Here is a 23,150-nt window from a genome sequence, read left to right on the forward strand (position 1 = left end):
AGGAATGGTCTCCAAGGGTTGGTTTAATGGTGTAAGAAAAAAGAAAAAGTCCTGTGTTCCTACTTCCTCTATGTGCTAAAACTAAAATATAAAAGACACCTTGTCCTCCAGGGTGGGGGAGTGGCTTTGGCTTTCCAGAGTAATAAGGATGCATCGTGTATACGGTCCCTGGGGCTCCCGGGACAAAGAGAGATCTTGCAGTGTGAATGGTTACGTGTTCAGCCATCCGTTCAGAAACCCTCCCGCGCCTCTGCCTCTTTACTCACTGTCGCTCTTGTCCACCAACACAGCGTCTGACTCCTCTGTGATCTCCAGCAGCGTGTGCATCTCAGGGCTCTCCTCTCTCATCAGATCTGTGTCTGCCTCTTCCCCTCCCACTTCCACCATCTCTGTGGCTTTCACTTCCACTGCACCCTCTCTGATCTTCTTGACATGGAAAGTGAAAGGTGGCACCTTGTAGACAGCTGTCTTGGACCTGGCATAAATGGTGTGGTCAGGGGTGAAAGACTTTTTCAGTTTGTCCCGAGAGGTCTTCATCTTCTCCCTTCTTTCATTGGTCACGATCTTGGTGCCTAGCTTGTTCATTCTCTTCTCCAGGTTGTGCCGGGTCTTCTCCAGGTTATGCTTGGTTTTCTCTAGGTTTTCCTTGGTCTTTATCTTTGTCTTCTCCATCTTCTCCTTGGAGAAAGCTTTCTTGAAGTCATCCACCCTCTTCATGCCGCTTCTCTTGATGCGCTCTGCCCGGGATTCCTCAATGATTTCCTCAATCTCCACCTCCTCATCTGAGGAAAGCTGGATGCGGTCCTCATCAGCGTGGTCCTCACCCAGGGGCTCCTCCTCACCCTCCCCTTCCTTCTCTTGCTTCTCAGTCTCCTTCAAAGACTTGCTGATGCTCACCTTGGATGGCAGCTTCACTTCATCCTGCAAGACACAAAATGGAATCCGTGAGAAACCCATGTGGCAGCTGCTCCTACCCTCAGTCTGAGCAGCTACTGAACCTGCTGCCCAGCTACCTGCCCTTACTGGAACAGAGAAATAATGGGGGTTGAGGTTTATGAATAATCTGACCCCTGGGACCAAATTCAGCCTTTGGCAGCTGCTATCAGGCCTGGACTCATCCCTCTCTTTTCAAAATACCTGGTAAATGACTCCTATGAGGGCTCAGATCTCCTGCAAAACAGCTCAGGGCTCAGTAAATTTAAGCACAGTTATATCTGCTCTGCCACACAAGGCTAGGTTAGAAACCCATCAGTGCTTTAGCCACAGAAGAGACCTGAAGACACTGGAACTGGGGCTTTACCCATGGCCCTCTTCCCAACCCTCCTTCCCTCCTCTGTCCCCATCCCCAGAGCTGCCAGCAGCAGTGCCAGGCATCTGCATCAGACTCTAATATCCTAGTTTGTTCATAGCGCTACAAGGACAGTTCAGCTATGAGTTTTGTTTCTATCCCATGACCAAAGATGCAGTCCCCACCTTCTCATCCACATCTAGCCCCGCTGACTCCAGGAGAGATAATCTCCATTTACACCAGCATCAGAGAAGAATGCAGGGGTTTGCATATGTCTGCCAACAGTAGCACATAAGGCATAGCGTCCCTTTAAATACTTCCTGAGCCTGGCGGCATCTGCTGTAGTCCATGTTTCAGGATCTCCCCAGAGCAGCAGCCTGGATACAAATGGGCTTTGCATATTTCTATATACTAAGGTTATCTGCACCTGGCTTTGTCCAGGTACTTATTTGCAAAAGACACAACATGCATTCCCATGGTCAAGACTTTTTTTCACTCAGACCAGCATCTAATCTCTGAAGTGCAGGCAGCAAAGGCAGCTTGGCCCAGAAAGCAGAGCTTAATAAATCACATTGCAAAAAACCCAGGCAGCATCAGGTCTGCAGAGAAGCACAGCTGACCTCTCTGTTCTTACAGCTCCAGCTGCCTGGGCTTCCAACCTGCCCTCCAGAGTGAGAGGGGCTGGGAAGGAGGTGAAATGGGACTGACAGCCTTGAGTGCGCAGGGAGCGCCTCATTGCTCCATCTCAGCCCTTCCCCGTGGTGGGACGCAGATCTCCCAGCACTGGTCAGACACCCCCAGTCCTCTTGTATGACTGGGAAATGACCTCCCAAGCAGCGAAGTAGCATCACTGTCTCATGAGGCTCAGGCTGGTGTCTGTGCAGACCCTAGCGTGATGCTGGAAGATGCAAGCCCTAGATCCTCTATAGGAGGAGGCACAGAACTCCACTTGCAAGGGGAGGTATCCATGTGAGGTATCATCTCTTGGAGTTCCCATAGTTCATGCACAGTGACTCATCGTCTCCAGCCAATTCCTTAACCCCCTCAGGATTGCAGGGATTTGGGTCCTCAGAAATCATCTGTGATCCTGTCAAGGGCACCTGCTGGCTTTCCCCTGGGGGCTAAGTCTCTGCTTACAGCATGGGAAATTCCCATGTAGGGGCCTCTTGCCAGGTCCAGGTGGACTGAGGATAGACCGGATCTTAAATCCCAAAGCTTATGTTTCTGGGTTTTTGGTGTAGCCATATTGCAAGGTTCTTTGGGTAGATGTGATATCTTTTATTAGACAGAGTAGTTGGAAAAAAGTTCTTTGCAAGCTTTTGTGCACAATCACCCTCCTTCAGGAATAGGGAGTCTCTGCTGTTCTGAGACTCCAGGGAATGAAAGAAGCTACAAGTGAGAATGTAAATAGGTGGAAATTAGGAAAACAAAAGGCAGAGAAGGGAAGGGAGGGGGAAAAGGGGAGGGGGGGAGCAGCAAAGGTAAGTAAGGGAGACTCTACTGTAGTAGTTTTCCAAGATAGAAAAAAGGCTGTCTGTGAAAAAGTAAATAGCAGAAAATTAGGAAGACAAAGGGTAGAAAAGGAGGGACGGAAAGGAGGTGGGGAAGGGAAAGAAAAGTGTGAAAGGTCAGGTCTGGCAGGTTCCTGGTGATTCAGATGTCAGGCAGGTTATAATGTGTCATAAATCCAGTGTCTGTATTGAGTCCATGATTTTTTGTATCCAGATTTATGAAGTGAAGTTTGTAGGCTCCTCTATGAGAAATGTGTTGTAAATTCCCTTTGAGGATTAGAACTGAGAGGTCGGAGAGGGAGCGATTGTCCTGTGAGAAGTGTGCACCCACAGGTAGTTGGGTCTTCTTGTCCTTGACAGATTTTCAGTGTGCGTTCATTCTGGTGCGCAGTTGTTGTTTGGTTTCTCCGACATATTTTCCATCAGGGCATTTGGTGCACTGGATGAGTGCACTTTTCCCCAACTACTCAGTTGGTCTAATAAAAGATAGCATATCTACCCAAAGAACCTTGAAAGCTTATGTTTAGCCCTGTTCTAACAACACAGATCCAGATGCCCACCCTCTGGATTTCCCTTTATCTGCCAGGCAGAAATGATCTGCCCTCAGCTTCAAAAAGCTCCCAGCACTGAAAACCAGGCAGAGACCTCTGTCTTGGAAGGGCTTGTTCTCAGTTCTGCAGAAAAAGAGAGGGATCACGAGTGCCCCCTGGTGCACAATGAGGGGCATCCCAAGAGCACAAAGCCGGTGGAGAGGAAGTAGCTGCTCCTTTGCACCAGCCATTGCACTTCTCCCCCTTTCCTACCTGCCTGTGCCCTATCAAATGCCTTGTCATCAAGAGCAAAGCTCAGTAAGAGTAAATGCCCTGTCACTGAAAGCAAAACTCCATTCCCAAGAAATTATAGGTGATTTGTAAGGGCCATGCTCTTGCCTTCTATTCATGGCTCTAGGATGGGAGCAGGGAATAGTGTTTGATCAGGACCTGAGCTCCTTATTCCCGGATGTGTACCCCTAGCTCCCTATGTGACTTCCGGGAGGTCCCTTCCCCTCTTGGTGCCTTGGTTTTTTTCTTGGAAAGGGGCTTGCGCTGAGCTGGTGCGGCAGCGACTTTCCTCTGGGGAGGCCAAACCCAACATCCCCTCACCTCGTGCCCTGCAAGAAATGCGCAGTTGCCCTGGCCATGAGCAAAAATCTCTCTGTAATCTTTATAACAGGCAGCAAGAGGCCAAGGAGGTGGGAAAGACTGAGGAATTTATAGCCTTCATAACAAATATTCTTGTTTCAGAATATGCCTAAAGACATGAAATCTCACAGCCTCCCCCAGAGCTTCCCAGACTGAGGGAAAGTATCCTGGCAACATGAAAGAAGAAACAAATATGTGGTGAAGCCCGTCAGCTTCACTGCCTCCCCCACTTCTCTACTCCCCCCTTTGGCACAGAACTGGGAGGGATTCACTCAAGGTTATTCAGAAGACCCCAGGAGTCCTGGTGTCCAATCCTACCCCAAAAGCACTGGTCCTCCCTACACCCTGACCTTTTACCCTGGGACTGAAGAAACAGCTCGGCTGGGGCCTCGGTTCATCCCCAAATCAGGGTAAAAAATAAACGTGGAGCATCCTGTTTTCAATCGCTAAATCAGCTAATTGAGGCATCATTTCAAATATCTTTGTTGTCCACTAAGTTCAACAAAGGCACAAAAATGGAGCTAGAAATACCCCATGGCTCAGCCAAGGAAGGCGGGATGCTCCGGATGCTGCAGGACTAGCAAGGGAGCCAACAGCAGATAGAGGAGCCGAGTTCCTGGGAGGTCCTCAGCCAGGAGGCCCCAGCCAGAGTCTAAGATGGCTTTCTCCAGTGAGCATCTGAGTATGGGGCCCTGAAGAGTTTGAGACCAGTGGTGTGATCTCTGAATGACAATGATTATGCTGCTTTCAGATGCCAGAGTGCCACGATGTGGAGGACAAATTCTCTCCCTCGTAGTCCCCATAACCCGTGCACTGTCTGGAGCACAGGGCTGTAGGAGCCTGGTGGGGGCCCAGGGCTGTTTCCCTTGCCCTCTCCTCTCCAGTCTGCCAAGGGCATTACCTCACTTTCACCATTTACACTGGAAAGTTTCCATCCTTCCTTTGTTTGCCAAATCAGCAAGAGTATCCCGTGGGCCTGAATGGCTCCCCCGTCTCCCACCCCTGGCCAGAGGTCTCTGTCAACATCTTTTTAGGCAATCAGAACTTTCCTGTTGTTATTCTCACAGTCAAACACAATTAGGCGCAGGAGCCCTCGCTTCACAGTTTTCCCTCTTGTTCCATCTCACAACAGGCTATCAGGACAGCTGGAAGGTCTCTGCACAACAGGCCAGCAGGGTTATTGCTAGGGTGGGGCCTGGGATGTTACAGTTGAGCTGAGAGAATAGGCTCCCATCCTTTATCCTGTGGTGCTTTGCAAGTGCTTTCCCCCATGGGCCTAAGCCAACCCTGTCTGACCCTCACATGGTCAGGTACTGGTCTGCAATGAAAGTATAAAATGTTCCCAATCCAGAATTCTCTGCCTGCTTTGCTTTGCCAAGGGTATAAAGGGTAGTATGAGACACAGGGCTGGACAGGATGGCGCTGTGTGGGTGCATCTACACGAGATGTTTACTGTGCAGTTGACTAATTAATTGCACAGTAAACATCTCAGCATCTACGTGTGCATCCCTATTAGGGTGCACAAAACTAATAAACTTGACAGCAGGGTAGTACTTGTAAATACAGATTACAGGACAGAATACAAGGTCATTACCCCAAATGCAGAATACCCTGCTGTGGAGTTTTTTCATGAGCAGCACTGCACGTGTAGATGCTGTCCAGGCTGGCTGGAGCATAATGGTGTTTCAGTGCGGGGGCTGCCTGCTAACTAGCTCCATGCTGAAGCACCTTCATGCCCCAGCTAGCCCTTCCACAGCACACTGAGTGCAGTCAGAGCAGCCCCAGGCTGGCAGGCTGACTCCCAGAGTCCCCTGCCAGCTGGGGCTCCTCCAACTGGGCTCCATGTGCTACACATGAATAAACTCTGGAGCTGATTGCTCCAGAGTGAATTGCTCCAGACCACATGTTCAAATGGTGTGCCCAGCAGCAAAAAACTCTGGAGCAGTCAGCACCAACGTTTATTCATGTGCACTAACTGCACATGTAGATGTGCCCTGTGACTCCATTTTTCTACTGCAGCACTGCTAACTTTCATGGCTTTATCATGAGCTTCTGTATACTCAGTGCTGAAAGTCCCAGGTCTGGAAGGCATATGATTCCAGGAGAAACTCTGCTGTCATGTAATAGAAAAAGGAAGTTTTCAGTCCTCATGGTTGCAGAGAGGGGCTGGGAAATGGGAACTCAAAAGATTCAGAAACAAGAAGACACATTTAGAAAGAGAAGTTTATTTCTTTGTAAACCCCTGAGTTTTAAGCCAGTCTTGAGATTTTTCAAGGTAGTACCTAAGTCTGTTGTTTGAATGCTGAAGATGGCAATGGTGCAGATAGTACTGGCCTGCCCCCTAGAAGAGGAGGGAGGTTTTTGAAAGGTTTCTGTTTTGGTCCTAAGCCTTCTACTTACTACTTGTTGTACACTGGCAGTGTGCCACATCCCCCAGGGCTGGGCAGGGGCCAGGATACACATCACCTTACTAACTGGGAAACCAGAACATGTTCAGCTGAGGAAAAATTAAATCACAAGAAAGGGGAGAAAAAGCTCAGGTCCCCCCTTTTCTTCATGTGTGCCTACTGCACCCCAAGAGGTCCCTCACGCCTCTGTTCACAGGCTCTAATCTGCCTGGCTGTCCAGGGTGAGTGTCTCAAGCATAAGCAGGAAGTTTCTTGGCTTCACAGTGGCAGTGAGAACCTCCGTCTTTTCTCGGAAACACTCTGTATCTGGGTCCATAAAGGCAGTTTTCCTTAAGCATTCCTGGGGGATAGCTGTTCTTCTGGCGTGGTTTAGTACCCCCCAAAGGTGTTGGGGCTTAAAGCCCACTTTATAGAAATGGGAGGCTTCTCCCTAGCTTGCTTCTGCAGCCATATGACTGAGGGCAGGCGAAAACTTGGGGGCACCCAAACCCCGAGCCTCCGGGTTTGGGCTTGCACATAGGACGCCTGCCAAAAGACTTTGGAAATATCTGAAGCCCCCGGTGGGAGTGGAGGATGTTTGCCGGTTGTAGGGCCACTTATGGTTTTGGACTGACTCAAAGATTTTGACTTGATTTGGCTGGGAACACGAAAAATTCCTTTTAAAAAATAAAATCTATCCCTGCTTCAGGTTTTACCCACTAACTCTTTGGGAGTCTGGGCCCCAGAGAGCTGGCTGGGGCACAGAACATCCCACAGAGATACTTATTCTGCAGGACTAGCTCTGAGCCCCTGCACTTTGCCCTCCATGTGCCTCTCACCCTACTGAGGCTGCTATGGCAGCCTGGACTCAGGCCAAGCACAGTCTCGTCTGCTCCAGCTGCTGGCTTGGAACACGTAGACAAGCTGCAGCATGGAACACCCATCGGGACTGCCTTGTTTGCAAGCTGGTTTCAGGGGCCTTCCTCTTCCCATGCATTCCAGCACTGTGGATTCAGAGCTTGCTCTGAGCTTAGGGGTCTGGATCCTAGGCTGGGGGAGATCTGGGGCAGGTGCTTTGTAAAAAAACTGGCTTTGCCTTAATGTTGAGAGCCTTCCATAACCTTTCCCCAAACTTGTGAGGATTCAAATGTGATGGCTGAGGTGTCTCTTGGCTAATAAGTCCCCAAGCCCTTTTATCCTTATTTTAGCGATGGGGACACTGAAGTTAAGTAACTTGAAGCTGCACAGCAAGTCAGTGTCAGAGCCAGGCACAGAGCCTTGATGACTGGATTTCCATGCAGTCAGTCCATCTGGTTACTCTGCTTCTGCCAGGGACAGAAGAGAAACTCATTCAACTTCTCCACTGCCCTGTGACAGCCAAACGTCTGGTGCCCCTGCTGCTGGGTGAATGCATGCACGCAAGGCACACAGGCCAGGGAAGGGGGGCACATTCGTTTGGAATGAGATTGGTTTTCATCTGAGCAGCACATAGCGTGCATCCCTGCTCCAGTGAATCACCTCTATGTTCTCAGGACACGCTGGAAATAGCCCATCACTGTACGAAGCGTCACAGCTGCAGGGTTGCAGTACATGGCTCCAGGATTTATCACCCGAGTCATTTTAATCTATAGAGCTGGGAGGGGGAGGCGTGGAATTATTGGGATGAGCACACTATCAGGAAGCCAGCATGAGAGAGAGGGAGCATGTGAATGGGCCCCATAGTAGAACTCGGCACTGCCCTTGGGTTTCTGCCTGGCCCCTGGGCATATGCAGAGAAAGGGCTGCGAATATTGGAATCCACCTCTCCTGCAGTGCCATGGACAAACTGCCCACAGCAAACTGACCACCCCCATGCTCATTTAACACAAAAGCACCCCCTGGGAATACCTCCCAGGAAACGAACAACTTCTGAGCCAGCTCCCACTGCAGAGGGCACCACCTCCTTTGTGGAACTCATGGAGGGCACAAGCCTACAAAGACTTATTGCCAAGGAGAGAAGATAAAAGTCAAGGGCACCATTCCTGGAAGCTGGCACAGGGGCCTAAGCTGTGAGCTCCACTGAGTTCCTTCTGATCTGCCGTGGTGCCAGTGGGAGAAGCTGATCAAATCAGTGAAGCAGTTTGGGCACCTCTGATGTTACCAGCTAGCATCACCTAGTCACCCAGCCACGCTGCCTTGTGAGGAGGTGCCAAGGGCTGCCTGCTGGGCATGTCTAGGAGGAAGGCCCTGAATGAGGACAGGAGAGAATTACAAATCATGAACACATTTGTTCTGAGCAAATGAGGAAAGTAGTCTGTTTGCTCCCAGCCAAGGGTCTACTCATTTTGTCCCCACCAAAACAGCTGAAATGCCCTAAAGTAGGATGGCTGAATTGCTGCAAATCAGAAGGGCACAAGCTACAAGCCCCGACACAGCAGGATTTCATTTTGAAAATGCCCGAAACAAATCCTGACTTTTCCTGGCATCCATTTCACCCTACCTCACTTTGGGCCTGGAAACAGGACACATTTACACCCGTGTAACTGACACCAACTTTGTACACGGGCATCAATCATACAAGGAGCTGGAGTGCACAGTCAAGGCGTTACTCCAATGCAGCTAAGTCCTACAGGCTGCTACTACTGCACACTGCCACAAGGTGGTGGAGGAGCCCATACCAGTCTTCTTGGCTTGAACAAATGGCTATCCCAGGATAACTTTCAGACAGACGTCTAAACTAGTGTAATTTATAACAGTGTAGCTTTACTCCTGATTTTTCAAAGGCTAATCATCCATCTGATTCAAGGGAGTATACCTGTTTAGGGCTCTGGTGTGAGACCTGATTTCTCTGGTGAAATATGTCCTGAATCCAAGCCCTTCAACTCCATGAGGATGCAATGACATAAGCTGCCCCAGCAACAAATTCAAGCATTGTAGGAAGCTGAAGCCCATGTACCAAGGCATACCCCTCACCTCAGTGTAAGTCTGTGCGCTATATGTTCCTCCACCTAAGCAACCACAGACCCAACTATGCTCCAAGCTAATGAACTAGAAAGGTGGCAAAGTCCAAGGTCATCTAGCCAGGCACACTGTTTGATTTATTTAAAACTGGGACCAAAAAGGAGCACTCATTAGCTGCAAACTTGCCTAGGTCCCCTAAGCAGCCTAGAGGTATGAATATAATGAAAATGCTCCTTGAATCATGGCATTTTTGTCCCTTCAGCACAATAGAGGAAGAGAGTCCTATTTGCACAACAGCCACCTGAAACATGATACAGCTGGTAGCATGAACCTATCTGCTATTCCAGCCAATGCTTAGATTTGGCATGTTGTCACCCATGCACAGACATATCCCCAGCACAATGGCACACAGATGAAGGACAGGACATGAGTCTGTGCAGATGCAGAGCTGCTCAGCCCAATACCTGTGGCTGCTTCAGTTCTGAATCCTCCCTACTTTTATCCTAGAATATGCGATGTGATATAGATGCATCTGATCTCACCCCCCCCCCCCCCCCTCCCCTTCCCCAGTGAGTATGGCAAAGCTACCCCTGGGTGAAAGAGGACATGTCTGATTGCTCCCATTTTTCCAGCACAGGAAAATGTCATGCCTTGAGAGAAATTATAACATTTCCCCCAAATTCTTTCCCATCTCCACAGTGACTAATAAAGAAAAGCTTGTTTCACCAAATGCACACTTCAGAAACCTGGCCAATACCCAGTCACACAGGAAAGGTTTACAGCTTGCCCCTTGCAATGTGGGGCAAAGGTTCAAGAAGTTTGGCTCTGGGGGACTGCTGGGAACAGAAAGTTGTGCTGTGGGCCATGCTTATTCACCAGGTCCTTGCTGTGCTGCTTTCTGAAGTTTAATCTGAAGGAGCCAACATTTGCTGTATTAATCTGATTCATAGATCTAGAAGAAAACAACCCCCACGCTCCTGAGGGGGCCAGGATATCCCAGCTCAAATCCCCAGGCCCCAGGAAGGCAGTGCTCATTTTCTCCATAACAACACCTGCTGGAGCAATCCCTCAACTCCCCAAGACCCTGGCCCCTGCTGAGCCAGGAACATCAGGAACTCCAGCAACTTCCTTCCCTCTGAATCAACACAATTAGCAAGAACAAAGGCATTCCCCCATCTCTCCTTGGCATTATTGTCTGGAAAGGAGCCATATCCTGAGACCTCAGATACTTATCAACCCCTTGTTGACTCCAGAACCTCTCTGTCTGAAGAAGACAGTAAGGGCTTGCTGACATGCAACTGCAAGATGAAAAACACTACAACCTCACTTTGCCACCCCATAAAGTCCTATAATACCACTAAGGGCCCAAACCTGACTGATGCCCAGCTCCCACTGCTACCAAATGAGCTTAGGTTGCTGCTGTTCAGCTGAGTGCAGAGTGGAGGCCACGTCAGAACCTCTACATCTGCCATGCAAGTAACTGCCTGTCCTCTCCAATTGCTGCAGCATCATTTGCTGAGGAGATGCTCCTTTTGATGGCTCACACAGCTGAGTTGGTTGCGTGTGTGCCCATCTGAAGCCCATGATGGCCCTGTGCCCATCTGGCATATAACAGAGCAGCCTACAACTGTCCCAGTCTCTAAGATGGGCAGACGGGAAGGGGGTGTGTGACCAGCGAAAGAACTGCAGCTTGTAACATATAATACAGCTAGTCCACTTGGATGAGAAGAGACAGAGCTTTGCATCCTGGGACACAGCCCCTCTGATGCAGGGATCTGGGGGACACATGCTTAGCTCTTGCAGCTGCAGACTGGGTGTACAGTAATGAAGCTAGTCCCCTGACCAATACAGGCGGCAGGGACAGAGAGGCCTTTTCCACTGTCCGGTTCCCCAGCCAACCACAGGAGCCAGCTTGTTCCTTAGCTCCCCTTCAGCTGTGCTCCCCCCTCTTCAGGCTTTCCCAGCTGGGTCTGAAAATCCAAAAGGGCTGGCTGGCCCCAGGCCCCAAAACCCTTGAAGGGGCAAACCTGCCCTTTCTGCCTGGGGCACTTTCCCTTAGATCAGTGGTTCTCAACCTTTTTGTACTTGGACCCATTTGAAAATATTGATGGCAAGCCCTGACCCAGTAAATAGTTTAAGTAGCAAACAGCCCCCTGGCTCTGCCAGTGCCCCTCACTCCTGACCCACAGCCCCCCAACCACCCCAGCTCGCTGGTGCCCCTCATTTCCAACCCACTGCCCCCTGCCCCCAGCACTCCAGTGTGTGGGGCGGGGGGGGATGTGGGACATAGGGGGGCATGTGCCCCCCCCCCAGATTTGTGCACCCACAGCAGGCATAGGGCTGCAGCTTGACTGGATTGGCACAGGCAAGAGCTGCCTCTACAGCCCAGCAGGCAGGACTCAGTGCAGGAGGGCACAGTGGGGCAGCAAGACTCATTGCTGCCACTGCCACCCAAACCCCCATGCCAGCCATGCCACCAGCAGCACAAGGAGTAATGGACAGGGATAGGGGCTGCACTGCCCTCACCTTCTCCTGCTGCCAGCCACTCATGCATCAGGCTGCAGTTCTACCCTGTTGCCATGGCCCAACCACTGCTGCCACTCCCCTCAGACCACAGCTCTACCCTAGCGAGGAGGTGTGGTGGCAGGCAGTGTTGTCTATGTGCCCTCCCACCCCCTGGCATCTCATCTATGCAGCCTCCCTGCCCCATAGACTTACCTGCGGGGAGCTGCAGGAACTGCTCTCCGTGCTGCCTGGCTGCCACATGCATGTATGTGCATGTAGATGCACATGGCAACCCCTGCCTTATCGCCCTCCTTCCACTCCCCCCTGCTCCAAGCAGCCCTTTGCAGCCTGGAACTGCCAGCCTACAAGGGAAAACCCATGTTTTTCTTCCTTAAAGAAGAATCTGTTTTTAAAGTTTGTTGATCCATTTTTTAAAGGTTATTCGCAACCCTTTCATATAGTCTTGTGACTCACGGGTTGGGACCCACAGGTTGAGAAACACTGCCTTAGATCACACTTGCGTGTCCTGCCTCCTGTGCTGTCCCCTCCAACCTGGAAGCCCAGCATAGCACGGAGTTCACATGTCTACCATTATCACAGAGACTGGGCACAGCAAGCTGGAATGTGGCTGGCAAAGCCTACGCCTAGAGAAAACACTGTGGCCTGATCCAAAGCCAAAACAGTCCAGAGGAGCCTTCCCACTGACTTCTCCAAGCTTTGAATCAGACCCTGCACAACCAATGCTGAGAGTAACAAAACAGCTCTGTTTTCACAGAGGGAGAGGAGGGTAGTTCCTGAGCCTGCTGCCAGGAAGGATTCCTCACAACGCCCTGGCTGCTCTCCACACCCATGTGCTGCTCATGGGACATCAAGGATCTCTTCCCAATTATGCAAGAGCTGCTCAGCCTGTGATAGAACAGGAAGAGCTGCCCAGCAGAAATGGCAGGGTTTGCCTCACCACAGCAGGCACGCCTGGGGAGGAAAGTCTGCTGCTGCAGGTTCCAATCCAGAGATAATGTAGCTGGGAAAACAGCCCTGGTGCGAACGTAGTGAAAAGATAATGGAGCCTGGCTGGAACAATGAAGAATAATCCAGGCGCCTGCTGCCTGGCTGTTACGTAAATCTCCACTGATGGAGTATTATTCCTGTGTGCCTTATTTCACTCATGACTCGTTCAGATGAGCCCCAGTTTCAAACACCAGGCATTGCAAGCACACACTTTTTCCTGGGAAACGTACTGAGCCTGGCACTAGGAGAGTCCAGATGCACAACTGTACTACAACCCTTGGTATCAGCAGCTCCAAATGCTCAAACTCTGATTCCCAGTATGCCCATCGGTACTCAGGCTTGCTTGATCCCAGTTACTGGGAAAAGAAACTTTCTCATGGGATTTCCCAACTCCTCGTACAGGCAGGAAACATAAGCACCCACAAAAAGGTATGTGTCTAAGTGTACATAGAATAGGGGCGGGCAATTATTTTTGGCAGAGGGCTGATTACTGAGTTTTGGCAAGCCATCGAGGGCTGCATGACAGGCAGCCCAGGGCAGATACATATTAATTTTCTACATTTTTTTAGTGACCCCACAGGCCGGACAGAATGGCCTGGCAGGCCACATCTGGCCCCCAGGCTGCATTTTGCCCATCCCTGGCATAGAAGGTAGAATCTATTCATTTTGATTAACTTCTCAAAAGGTTCAAAGTTGATTTGAGTGGAAACAGTCTGGTTTCCTGCCCCACGCAGAATGCCTCTACCTGTACAGTGCATGAGGGAAAATCACCCCACCCACCTCAGACCCACATTCATGGTCTTTGATACATTAAGCCACATTTTCCCCTTCTGCACAGTAACCTTAAGAGGAGCAATTTACCCTGGAAACATGGTGTGAGGTTCCCTGAGAAAACACAGGCAAGCAGCATTATATCCTGGAGATTATGGGAAAACAAGAAACCTGTGGCATCGGCATGGAACTGTGAACAACGGAGCTGTGAGCATAGGCGACTGGTGCCGCCTTAGTTGTGGGGGCATGCGACCAGTCCTGCCGATCAGGGGGTGGAGGTCCCCCCGGTCAATCCTGCTGACCAGAGGAGGGACCCCTCTGGGTGATCCCACAGTGGCCAATCGCTGCAATCACTGCAGCCGCTTTTGGGAGTGGCTGCGGCCACTTCTGGGAGCAAGCACTCCAAGAAGTGGCTGCAGTGATCGCAGCAATCAGATGGCGCTTGCAGGGGAGGCACCAGTGCTCCTGCCTGCCCCCCCCCCTCCCATTGCCTAAGTGGCTGGTCAGGGGGTTGCTCTCAGGGAGTGCACATGCACCCCCTATGCGTTGCCACTGGCTCTGAGGTTGGCAGAGGGTGTTAGACACTGCACATTTTCTATTTCAAATAACTCAGTGCTGCTGGTCCACTGAACAGAACTGCTCTGTACTTTGCTCCACTAAGTGGGGTTTTTTAATCTGACAACACTTTCAAGCCTGAGTTCCCTTCCAGTGAGTCACTCATCAGCACCCTTTATGGTCATGAACATACTGTCTGGTTGCTACAACACAAGTAAACATTTCCCTCGTCATATAAAAGGCCACTGAGACACAAAACCGAGCTACGTTCCCTGCCTGGCAGGGCCAGGGACTGTTAAAATACAGCAGAATCACAGACAAATCTGAGGAACATTCTTAAAATTCTAGGAGTAAAATAGAAAGTTGACAGGACTGTTGTTCTTTAGGGGATTTTGTTTTTATTTCTGGTTTATTAGTGGAAGAAAACACACTCCCAGCTGATCTGTTCTCCAGTTTGAAGTTTTAATTAAGTCTTTTTTATATATACACACATGCATGCTAATCACATCTGCAGCTGATTTTATGCAGTTACTTTACAACAGCAGCTACGCTCTGCCTGGAGAAGACAGTAGAGACCTGCTGACATGCAATTGCAGGATGAAGAACACTACGAGCTCACTCTTCCATCCCATGAGTCCTATAGCACTATTAAGGGCCCAAACCTGACTGTTGCCCAGTTCTTACTGCTGCCAAATGCGTTAAAGCTGCTGCTGTTCAGCACTTCCCACTTCCTCTGTCCCATTCCACTGCTGCCCACCAGGTACAGCTAAGAAAATGGCAACTTAAGAAGAGGCTCAGGCAGCAATCAGAAGCTTCTGGGCAGAAGGAAGTCAGGGAGCATATATTTTGACTCATATTGTGCCCAGCTGGGAAAAGAACAGCTTGGAGCTCCAGCTTTCACAGTAAGAACACAGTCACTTTGCTTCCTTCTGCCAGCACCTGAGAAAGCCAAGCCTGAAAGGGCACATTCTTGTGATGACCTTGCATCAGTGCTGGGGTGAGAAGGATACCATTATTTTATACAGTAACAAGAGCACATCTGATAAACAAATAGGGAACCAGGGCACAGATGAATGAGGATTTGAAGGTAATCTGCTGACAAACAATAGGAGTTCTGCCTTCTTTCCCCTCCTACTGAAATATATCACTGTGTTCGCCAATTAAGGTCTTACACTCCCAGCATATGGTGGACTGAAAAGCCTGTTGAATACTTAAGAGATTAATAACCTTTAAGAAACATCTTTTGTCTTTATGATTTAAAAAAATGTTTTTGAGAAAACTGATGCCCCAAATTTCAGGCCTCTAAAGAGTCTTCTGGCAAGTTTGGAGTCTTCATTCCTGTGATAGGGTCTATACGAAGATGGCCCTAATGGAGCTCTACACGGTCATGGTGGCCTGTCCACGCCGATCCTGTTGTAATACTGGGGTCTTAGGAAAGGCAGAAGGCTGGGTAAACCTGCACCTTATAAACGAACTAAATCAAAGATGCATAAGCTTTTTTAAATAGTGGAAGACCAGACTTGACATTCCTGAGGTAGAAGGCCAAAGGAAATAATGAGCACACTAACAAACGTTCCTTTCAGCCTTCTGTTATGCATCAAAAAAGGCACAATTCAAACTGTTAAGCTTGTGGGCCACCTTTGGAAAGGAGAATTTCCACTGGTAAGTCTTTCCAGAGTACCTGAACTCTCTGGGTCTAACAGCCCTGCCCTGCTCTTTGTGGAACCCTCTCCACCCAACACTGTGTGGGCACATAGCACTGCCATTCTGACTTGGCAGCATTTTTTGGCCACAGGTAGAAAAGATTCCTTAAGATGAGTCAGGCCCTTTGCAGGAACAGAAGATAGTATCTCTTGGAGCCACCCAGTTTTAATAAAATCTTAATGAAGTACGTTGCTCTTTACACAGACATCCTATAAGAGCCATTTTGCCAAGAACTGTTACACAAAGTGACAAAACACAATGGTTTAGCAAACCAGAAATTGTAAGACACCACACACAGCATGCAATCAATGGTGTCAATGGCCCCTCACTAACTGAAAACACCTGGCTTTGCTTTTTTTGCAATGTAGCCCTGATAACTTAGATTGGAGGGGGTGGGGGGTGGGGAGGCATATGTAATGTAGAGTTCCCTGCATAAGGGCAGAAGTAAATTTGAACAGTTTGGCAACTGTAACATCCTAAATTGGGGAATGTCCCCAAAGCACTGACCCAAGTAAAATCCTAAGACTCAGGAACTTATTAGTTCCTCCCTGGAACATGTCATTAACCAACCAGAGATGATACTAAGAATCCAAAGACATTGGCAATTCAAATTGCAGTGTTCCCTTCTTTTGGGCTATTTGGCTATTCCCTTCTGTTTGGCCAGCAGAATGAATCCTTAGGAACAAGATGCTTGTAACCCATCCTCTACGTCCACAGCTTAAAAACAAACGCCAAGTTCAAAATGTGAGTGCAAAAAATGCAAACAGATGATGAAGGGGATAAACTCAGTGCTGTATGCCTCAAGTTTGAAACCTATCGATTCTCTGGTGGCCCATGGCTCTTTCCAATCACAGAAGCTCTCTGGCTACTGCACACAGAGTCAATGTGGACTCAATAATTGTGAAGTGTGGATTCTTCAGATGAGACCTCAAAAAACTAGGTTCTGCTTGGAGATTCAAGATCTGGGAGTACTTTTAATGAGTTGGGGTTTGCCCTGATGTCCTTGACCAAAGCTTCTCTTCCTCCCCTTCACCATTGTTCACCCTTCAGCAATGTTCTACAATGACCATCTGTAAAGTGCTTTAGGATGGCAGGGGCCATATGTTCATATCATAAGCATAAAGTAGGAATATTATTTATGAGATTGTGTCAGCACCACTCAAGTGAACTATGCTGAAGTGTTCCAGTGCATAAATATTATTTATGGGTCTTTGGAGCCCTTTTGCCAGACTTCACGTCAGATGTGCACTCTGTAAAGCTCAGTGCAGTACAGTGGCTGGCAGGAGCAGAGCCTCTGCTCTAGGCTTAGAAGAACCATTCTGAATAAAATAAGAAGCATAGGAACCCTTGGGTTGAATGCTGCCACCTTTAAAGGCTTCCCTGCTGTACAGGCAGATTTTGCATCTCAAGCCTTGGTGGAGCTGAGGGGCAACACTGTCCCCATCACTGACAGCTCTCCGCTGTTGGCTCTAGTCTCCCAGATATATACAGAACAGCAGGGCCTGCAAGAGAGGCCAGTGACTGCTGATGTAAAGAGGAGGACTCCAGCGAGCATACTGCAAGACTCTGATTCTCGTCTCATGCTGGTGTCGCCACAAATTAGAACCGCTACCTGATAAGGCTTCATGGCTCTGCTAGGCAAGGACTGGTATTTAAGGTGACAAGCAAGCGTCTCCAGCTCTTCTCCTGCCTCAGCATACAGACGGCCCTCCTCTCACTTTCAACTGGTTTTGCAGACAGGAGGACTGGAGTGCTACATCCTATCCAGTGAAAGGCAACTTTGTTACCAGCAGTCTCCATGGCCTGGGATGAGCTTTTGGGATGCAGAAGCCATATTCACTACCACCAGAAGCTTGTGGATAGAAGTGTAACTTGTGTTAAAGGGAATTACAGCAGGGTGACTTACTGACCTGAATAGTGCCTCCAGACCTGCTATTTCTAAATACGTCACTGCTGTTTCATCTTGAACATTATACAGTGTGCGATAAGAGCCTGCCTTCTTCTGACACCCTTGATATGTTCAAGCCATTTCTCATAGATATAAAATCAAAGTTCACAATAACTCCCAGGAGGTAGGTATTCCATCCTTTTGATGGAGAAACTGAGGCAGGGAGGAGGGAAGTGACTTACCTAAAGGTGTCCAGTTACTGTCTAGCAGAGCCAGAAATAGAACCCAGGAATCCCTTGGCTTCAGGCCTGTGACCATCCTTCCCTCCCACAATTAAAATCATCTCAGAGGTAGAACAGGGCAACTCCCTAGAGGCCTGACAGAAGATCACAGTTTCTTGTACACCCGCTACAACTACATCACGATCATCATGCAGCAAACAGAGGATTCAATCAGCTGTGGCATTATGCCAACTAAAACTATCTGCCTCCCAAACTTAATGGCTCAGTGCACCCACTAAGAGGTGGGCCACAACTATGCAAGCCACTGGAATCAGCAGCTTTCAGAGTTTCAGAAGAGGCTCATGACTGTCTTCAGATGGTGCTGTGTCTGATGCCCTAAAAGTGATGTCTCCCTTCACATCCTCTGCTGGCAGGGGCCTTGGCACTTTCTCCGGCGTGGGGTCAGAGGGCACAGTCTCTGGAGAAGGGTCAGAGGACTCACGCTCTGGCGATGTTTCAAAGGGCACACGCTCTGGCGAAGGGTCATGGGGCACACTCTGGATCTTCTCAGGCTAAGATGAGGAAAATGGATTTCAATGGCCAGCAGAAAGGAAGCAGAATGGAAGAATTTCTCTATTCCCCACCAGCTGCTTTAAACCAACTAGTTTAACATGAGAATGGGCAGAGGGGAAAGGGCAGCAGATATAGCCTGTACAGATTCACAAGAAGTGAGTCTTGCTTTCATTTATTGGGGGTCCCAAAAGAGTCAATGCCCTAGCTATAGCAAGGTCATTTGCAGTGCAGTAGCACAGGCGAATACATCACAGATCCTCACAGGACATGAGAGGCTTCATACCAGCTATGAACTGACTGCCCAGAGGACTTTTCCAACTATTGACTCCTCTGCGAAATCCTATGAAATATGAACTTTAATTTCTACCCAGGAGAACTTTTATAATCTTTTCTCCAATGCCTGATGAAGGGTGTTTGTGCCTGAAAGCTTGCAATTAAAGATTTTTTTTGCAAAAATCTTGTTGGTCTAATAAAAGATATAATCTCTACTACGAGTCCTGATTGCCAGCTATAGCAAGTAATTCATAGTTATGCAATATTTAACCATAGGGTCAGATTCAACTCTCATTTACACGAGTGTAAACTTCGAGTGACTCCATCAAAGTTATTCCCAAACTGTGCCAGTATAATTGGAGGCAACACCTTACTATTAAATTATTTAAGAGCTTTGGGGGAGGAGTGGAGATTAGAAGAACAACAGCTACAATTATGAAGAGCTAAATCCAACACCATGATTGAGATGGATCCAGAAAGCTGTTCGATTGCTGAACTGCATCCATACAACTCTGCCAAGAGAGAACATGGACAAGCCCTCAACCCAGCAGGACACAAACAGCCTCTCTCAGTGTTTCAACAGAGAACAACAATGCAAAATCAAAACTTCTCTCTTTTGCTTAATATACACTGAGGGAAGGGGGCTACTACTTAGCAATCCCTGAGAGCAGTTGGCTTTACAAACTACCCCACCCAAAGATGATACATAAAGTAGTTTTCTTTATTATATTTTCAGTAGTTTGGCATCAGATTCCCCTTCCAGGATTGTCAGCTGAGGGGATTCAAAATAAGAGAAAATGCAGCTCATTTTATAGATAGAAGAGAGCAAAAAATTGTAACAAGAGGTTATCATCTTCTTGAGATGGAAAGGAAACACCTTGAAGAGTCTAGTGGGGAAAAACAAGGTGGGGAGCACATAAACACTACAGAATAAATTTACTGGACTTCAAGTGATGAGAAAAATTCCTTCCATCCTCAAGTAACTTAGTGTAAAACCTCACTGACACTGGGCTTCTATCAAACAGAACTAGCTTGTCCATATCCTGGGAATAGCATTATTAGATTCTGTGTTGCTCTTGATGTGAAAAAGAAAACTGGTTCTTGTAACATTGTGTGAAATGTGCTGCTGCTAGTCCAGCTGGGATGGAGATTAGGAGAAAAGCACAACACAGGGTGGGGCTGGAGGGGGAGTCAGTATAAACAGTGAGGCCATGTTTGAAGGTTGCTTTGCCCAGCAATGAATCAAATGAAAAGCAGGACTGTAGGAAAAAGACAAGTAAATATACTGGAAGGGGGAAAAATAACTTTCTTTTTTTCCAACAGAAAAAAAAAAAGTTTAATTGGGTTATCAGCCTGTTTATGTAACTGGTTCCGTTCTTAGAGCTGCCCCTCCCGGATACACCTGCCATGTGTGATTAGTAACTGCAAGGCTATCTCTGAACAGCAGTCCTATAAAGATGAGGACTACACTGGAGATGGTATGCAGGGAAATCAGTAAAAGGCATTAACTGACATAAGTCTTCTCAGCTGAAAAGTGCAGAGTAAACATCCTGGATTTTTAATTCTAAATGTTTGGTTTGATGTTCCTCCTCTGACCTTATTCAAGATCAACACAAATCTTCAGTCTGACTCCAGCTCTGGTCTTTGTCTTATGCAGCTGGATGTTGGGGCAGGACTTCGAGGCCTTTGTTACCCATGGGTGCTTGTACACATGGCAGGGGTGTAGTCTTTTATGCCCCCTAAATTGTGTGGGTTTTTAATTTAAACCTACTGTTTCAGTTTAGGGGTTTTATGTTTCCGTCACGTTACAGCAAAGGGCCCAATCCTTTTTTTTTTTTTTTTTTCTCCTTTCAGTGTAGCCTGCCTGCGGCTGGGGAGCGAGCTGCCAGCAGGCCAAGTTGCCCCTGAGCTGTGGGAAGACCAGGTCCTTCCGGCAGCAGTGCCCCCCAGGGAAGAGTTGGATTAGACTGGGTGCTGCCTCCGAGCTGGGGCAGCACCCAGCTCACTAGCAGCCTGCCCAGGTGGCCACTGGAGACACCATCGCCACAGAGGAAAGGACCAGGACCCCCCACAGCTCAGGGGCTGCTCAGCCCGCCAGCAGCTTGCCCCCCAGCCGTGGGCAGGCTCTGAAAAAAAAGGATCGGGCTCCTCACTGCTTTTTCTGCCTTCAGCAGATACCTGCTGAAGGCAGAAGCTGCAAGGAGCCTGATCCTTTTTTTCTGTGGAGCCTGCCCACCCCTCCCAAGGCCGGGGGCAAGCTGACTAATAGCTGCAACACAGTGTTGCAAACTAAAATGCATCAGGATGTAGTTTAGTTTGCAACGATGCAATTTCATCCAAAACCCCCGAAACTGGTGCACATGTAATGTGTGATACCATTAAGCCACACAAAGTGACATTTTCATCACGTGTACATTGTGACATCATCATGTGTTCACGTACTCCATATGGTCAAAAGACAACAGCCACGTGGTGTGTGAGAATAAGAAGATGAAGCATGTTGTCTAGAGCTTATGAGACTTATGCTTTGTAACACCAGTTACATTTATACAGTTCTTCATCCCTTATTTGAAAAAAGACGATGGACCCAACTTTAAACCCGGTGTAATCAGATGCAGCTCTGCTGAAGATAAAAGAATCGCACTCACTCCCCAAGCCTGTATTCAACCCTGTGCAAAGTCAAGGTAATTTCCCCATGAAGCTAAGGTTATATCCTCACTTGCCAGAGCTGATGGGAACACTGCAGAGCTGAGGTGGAGGAATGGAGTCCCCCTCCAGAGCTGCTCACTACAGCCCATGTGTCTGATTTAGGACCAATGCTGATGGACTCCGAGGGAGGGAGAGAAGGGGCTCATACTTACAAACCTGTGAGGAGAATAAAACACAGGTGCTTGTTGAGAATGAGGACAATTGTTTAGCAAACTTCCACTACCCCTTTAACATATAAACCTGACCCTAACTGGAGGTCTCCAAGGCCTATTAGATTAGGTAACTTTTGTCAGCCATGGGCCAAATTCTTTGCTGGTGTCATTCTAGGGAAACTGATGCTGCATAGGACTGGGTATCAGGTTCTAATCCAAGATCTGCTAGCTCAGTTACATGTGGCCTTGGATGCCTTTCTTCTTTTCTTTGTGCCTCAGTTTCCCCAGTTGCAAAGTTGGGAATTGATATACATGCATCTCCTCATGGAGTGGTAAAGATTAATTGTATATTTGTTGTAGGAGAGAAAATTAAATTATCCAAGTTATTCACACACTCGTTGGGGTCTAGAATATACTGGGCACATCTACATGTGTAATTAATGCAAAATAATGAACTCTGGAGCTTATTACTCTGGAGTGTGCTGCTCCCAGGCATGCCATTTGAACATGCACCCGGGACCGTGGCACATTGAGCTGGGCTGGAGCAGCCCCAGCTGGCAAAGGGGTTTTGGGGGTCAGACCCCCCACTCCAGCTCAACATGCTGAGGAGGGGCTGGCTAAGGCATGACAGAACTCCACTGCAGGGCTAGCTGGTAGGCAACCCTTGTGCTGAAGCACCTGCATGTCCCACCCAGTCAGGGCAGCATCTACACACGTGTTGCTGCACAGCAAAAAACTCTGCAGTGGGATGGTACTTGTAAATACAAGTAGTATTCTGCTACGGAGTTAATTTGTTTACTCCCCTCTAATAAGGGAACACATGTAGATGCATGACATTTACTGCAGAGCTAATTAGTCATGTCTCATGTAGATGTGCCCATTGACTAGCTGCCCAACATAGTGAGTCACTAGGGCCAAATTCAACCCTCAGTTATAGCTATATATGTGTGTAATGAATCCAGTGGCATCATACAGGCATTACAGAGGACAGATGTTTGATACATGGATGCCATGGTGATAAGCACCTGAGAGATGCCCGAGGTACTGGGCAACAAGATGAGGGGGAATATGTCTCTTTTTGGTTTGAATTTCACCAGCCATTAAGTACAGATGTTATATTTTTTCCCCCCACAAGTCTAACCGTATCCCAATAGGCAGGAGCTTTAATTTAACCTGGCTGCTTGCACCGCAGCAGTTTATAGCTGCACAGCTCAGCCAGTAATTATATAAAGGACTACAGCAAAACTAATCATCTCAACACTGGTTTATATCTGAGCAATTAACTATTCATGCAGTAGGTCTCAGCCAGCTCCAGAGGAATCCACACTCCAGGAGAGGCTCTGGGTAAAAGTACTGACACTTCAGACCAAGAAAGGGTACTAGAAGCTGGAGCAATTAAACGCCTTGTTGAATTTGCTTTGCGGCCACATGCTGCTGTGGACACATATCATGAGGCTCTGCTAATTAAATGAGGTGTAGACAAG

General features: G+C 48.4%; 1 protein-coding gene across 1 annotated transcript in view; it reads right to left on the reverse strand.

Moving 5' to 3' along the window:
• Nucleotides 1-8: 8 nt before the first annotated feature.
• CAVIN1 (caveolae associated protein 1) overlaps nt 9-23,150 on the reverse strand; it is a 36,216-nt gene continuing 13,074 nt past the window's right edge. Inside the window, exon 2 of the mRNA XM_014521201.2 lies at nt 9-921. Within this exon, the coding sequence (XP_014376687.1) occupies nt 259-921 (663 nt within the window). The 3' untranslated portion in view covers nt 9-258. The remainder of the gene's footprint in view (nt 922-23,150) is intronic.

This window comes from Alligator sinensis, unplaced genomic scaffold (genome assembly GCF_000455745.1).
Source record: "Alligator sinensis unplaced genomic scaffold, ASM45574v1 scaffold919_1, whole genome shotgun sequence".
Taxonomy (NCBI): Eukaryota; Metazoa; Chordata; order Crocodylia; family Alligatoridae; genus Alligator; species Alligator sinensis.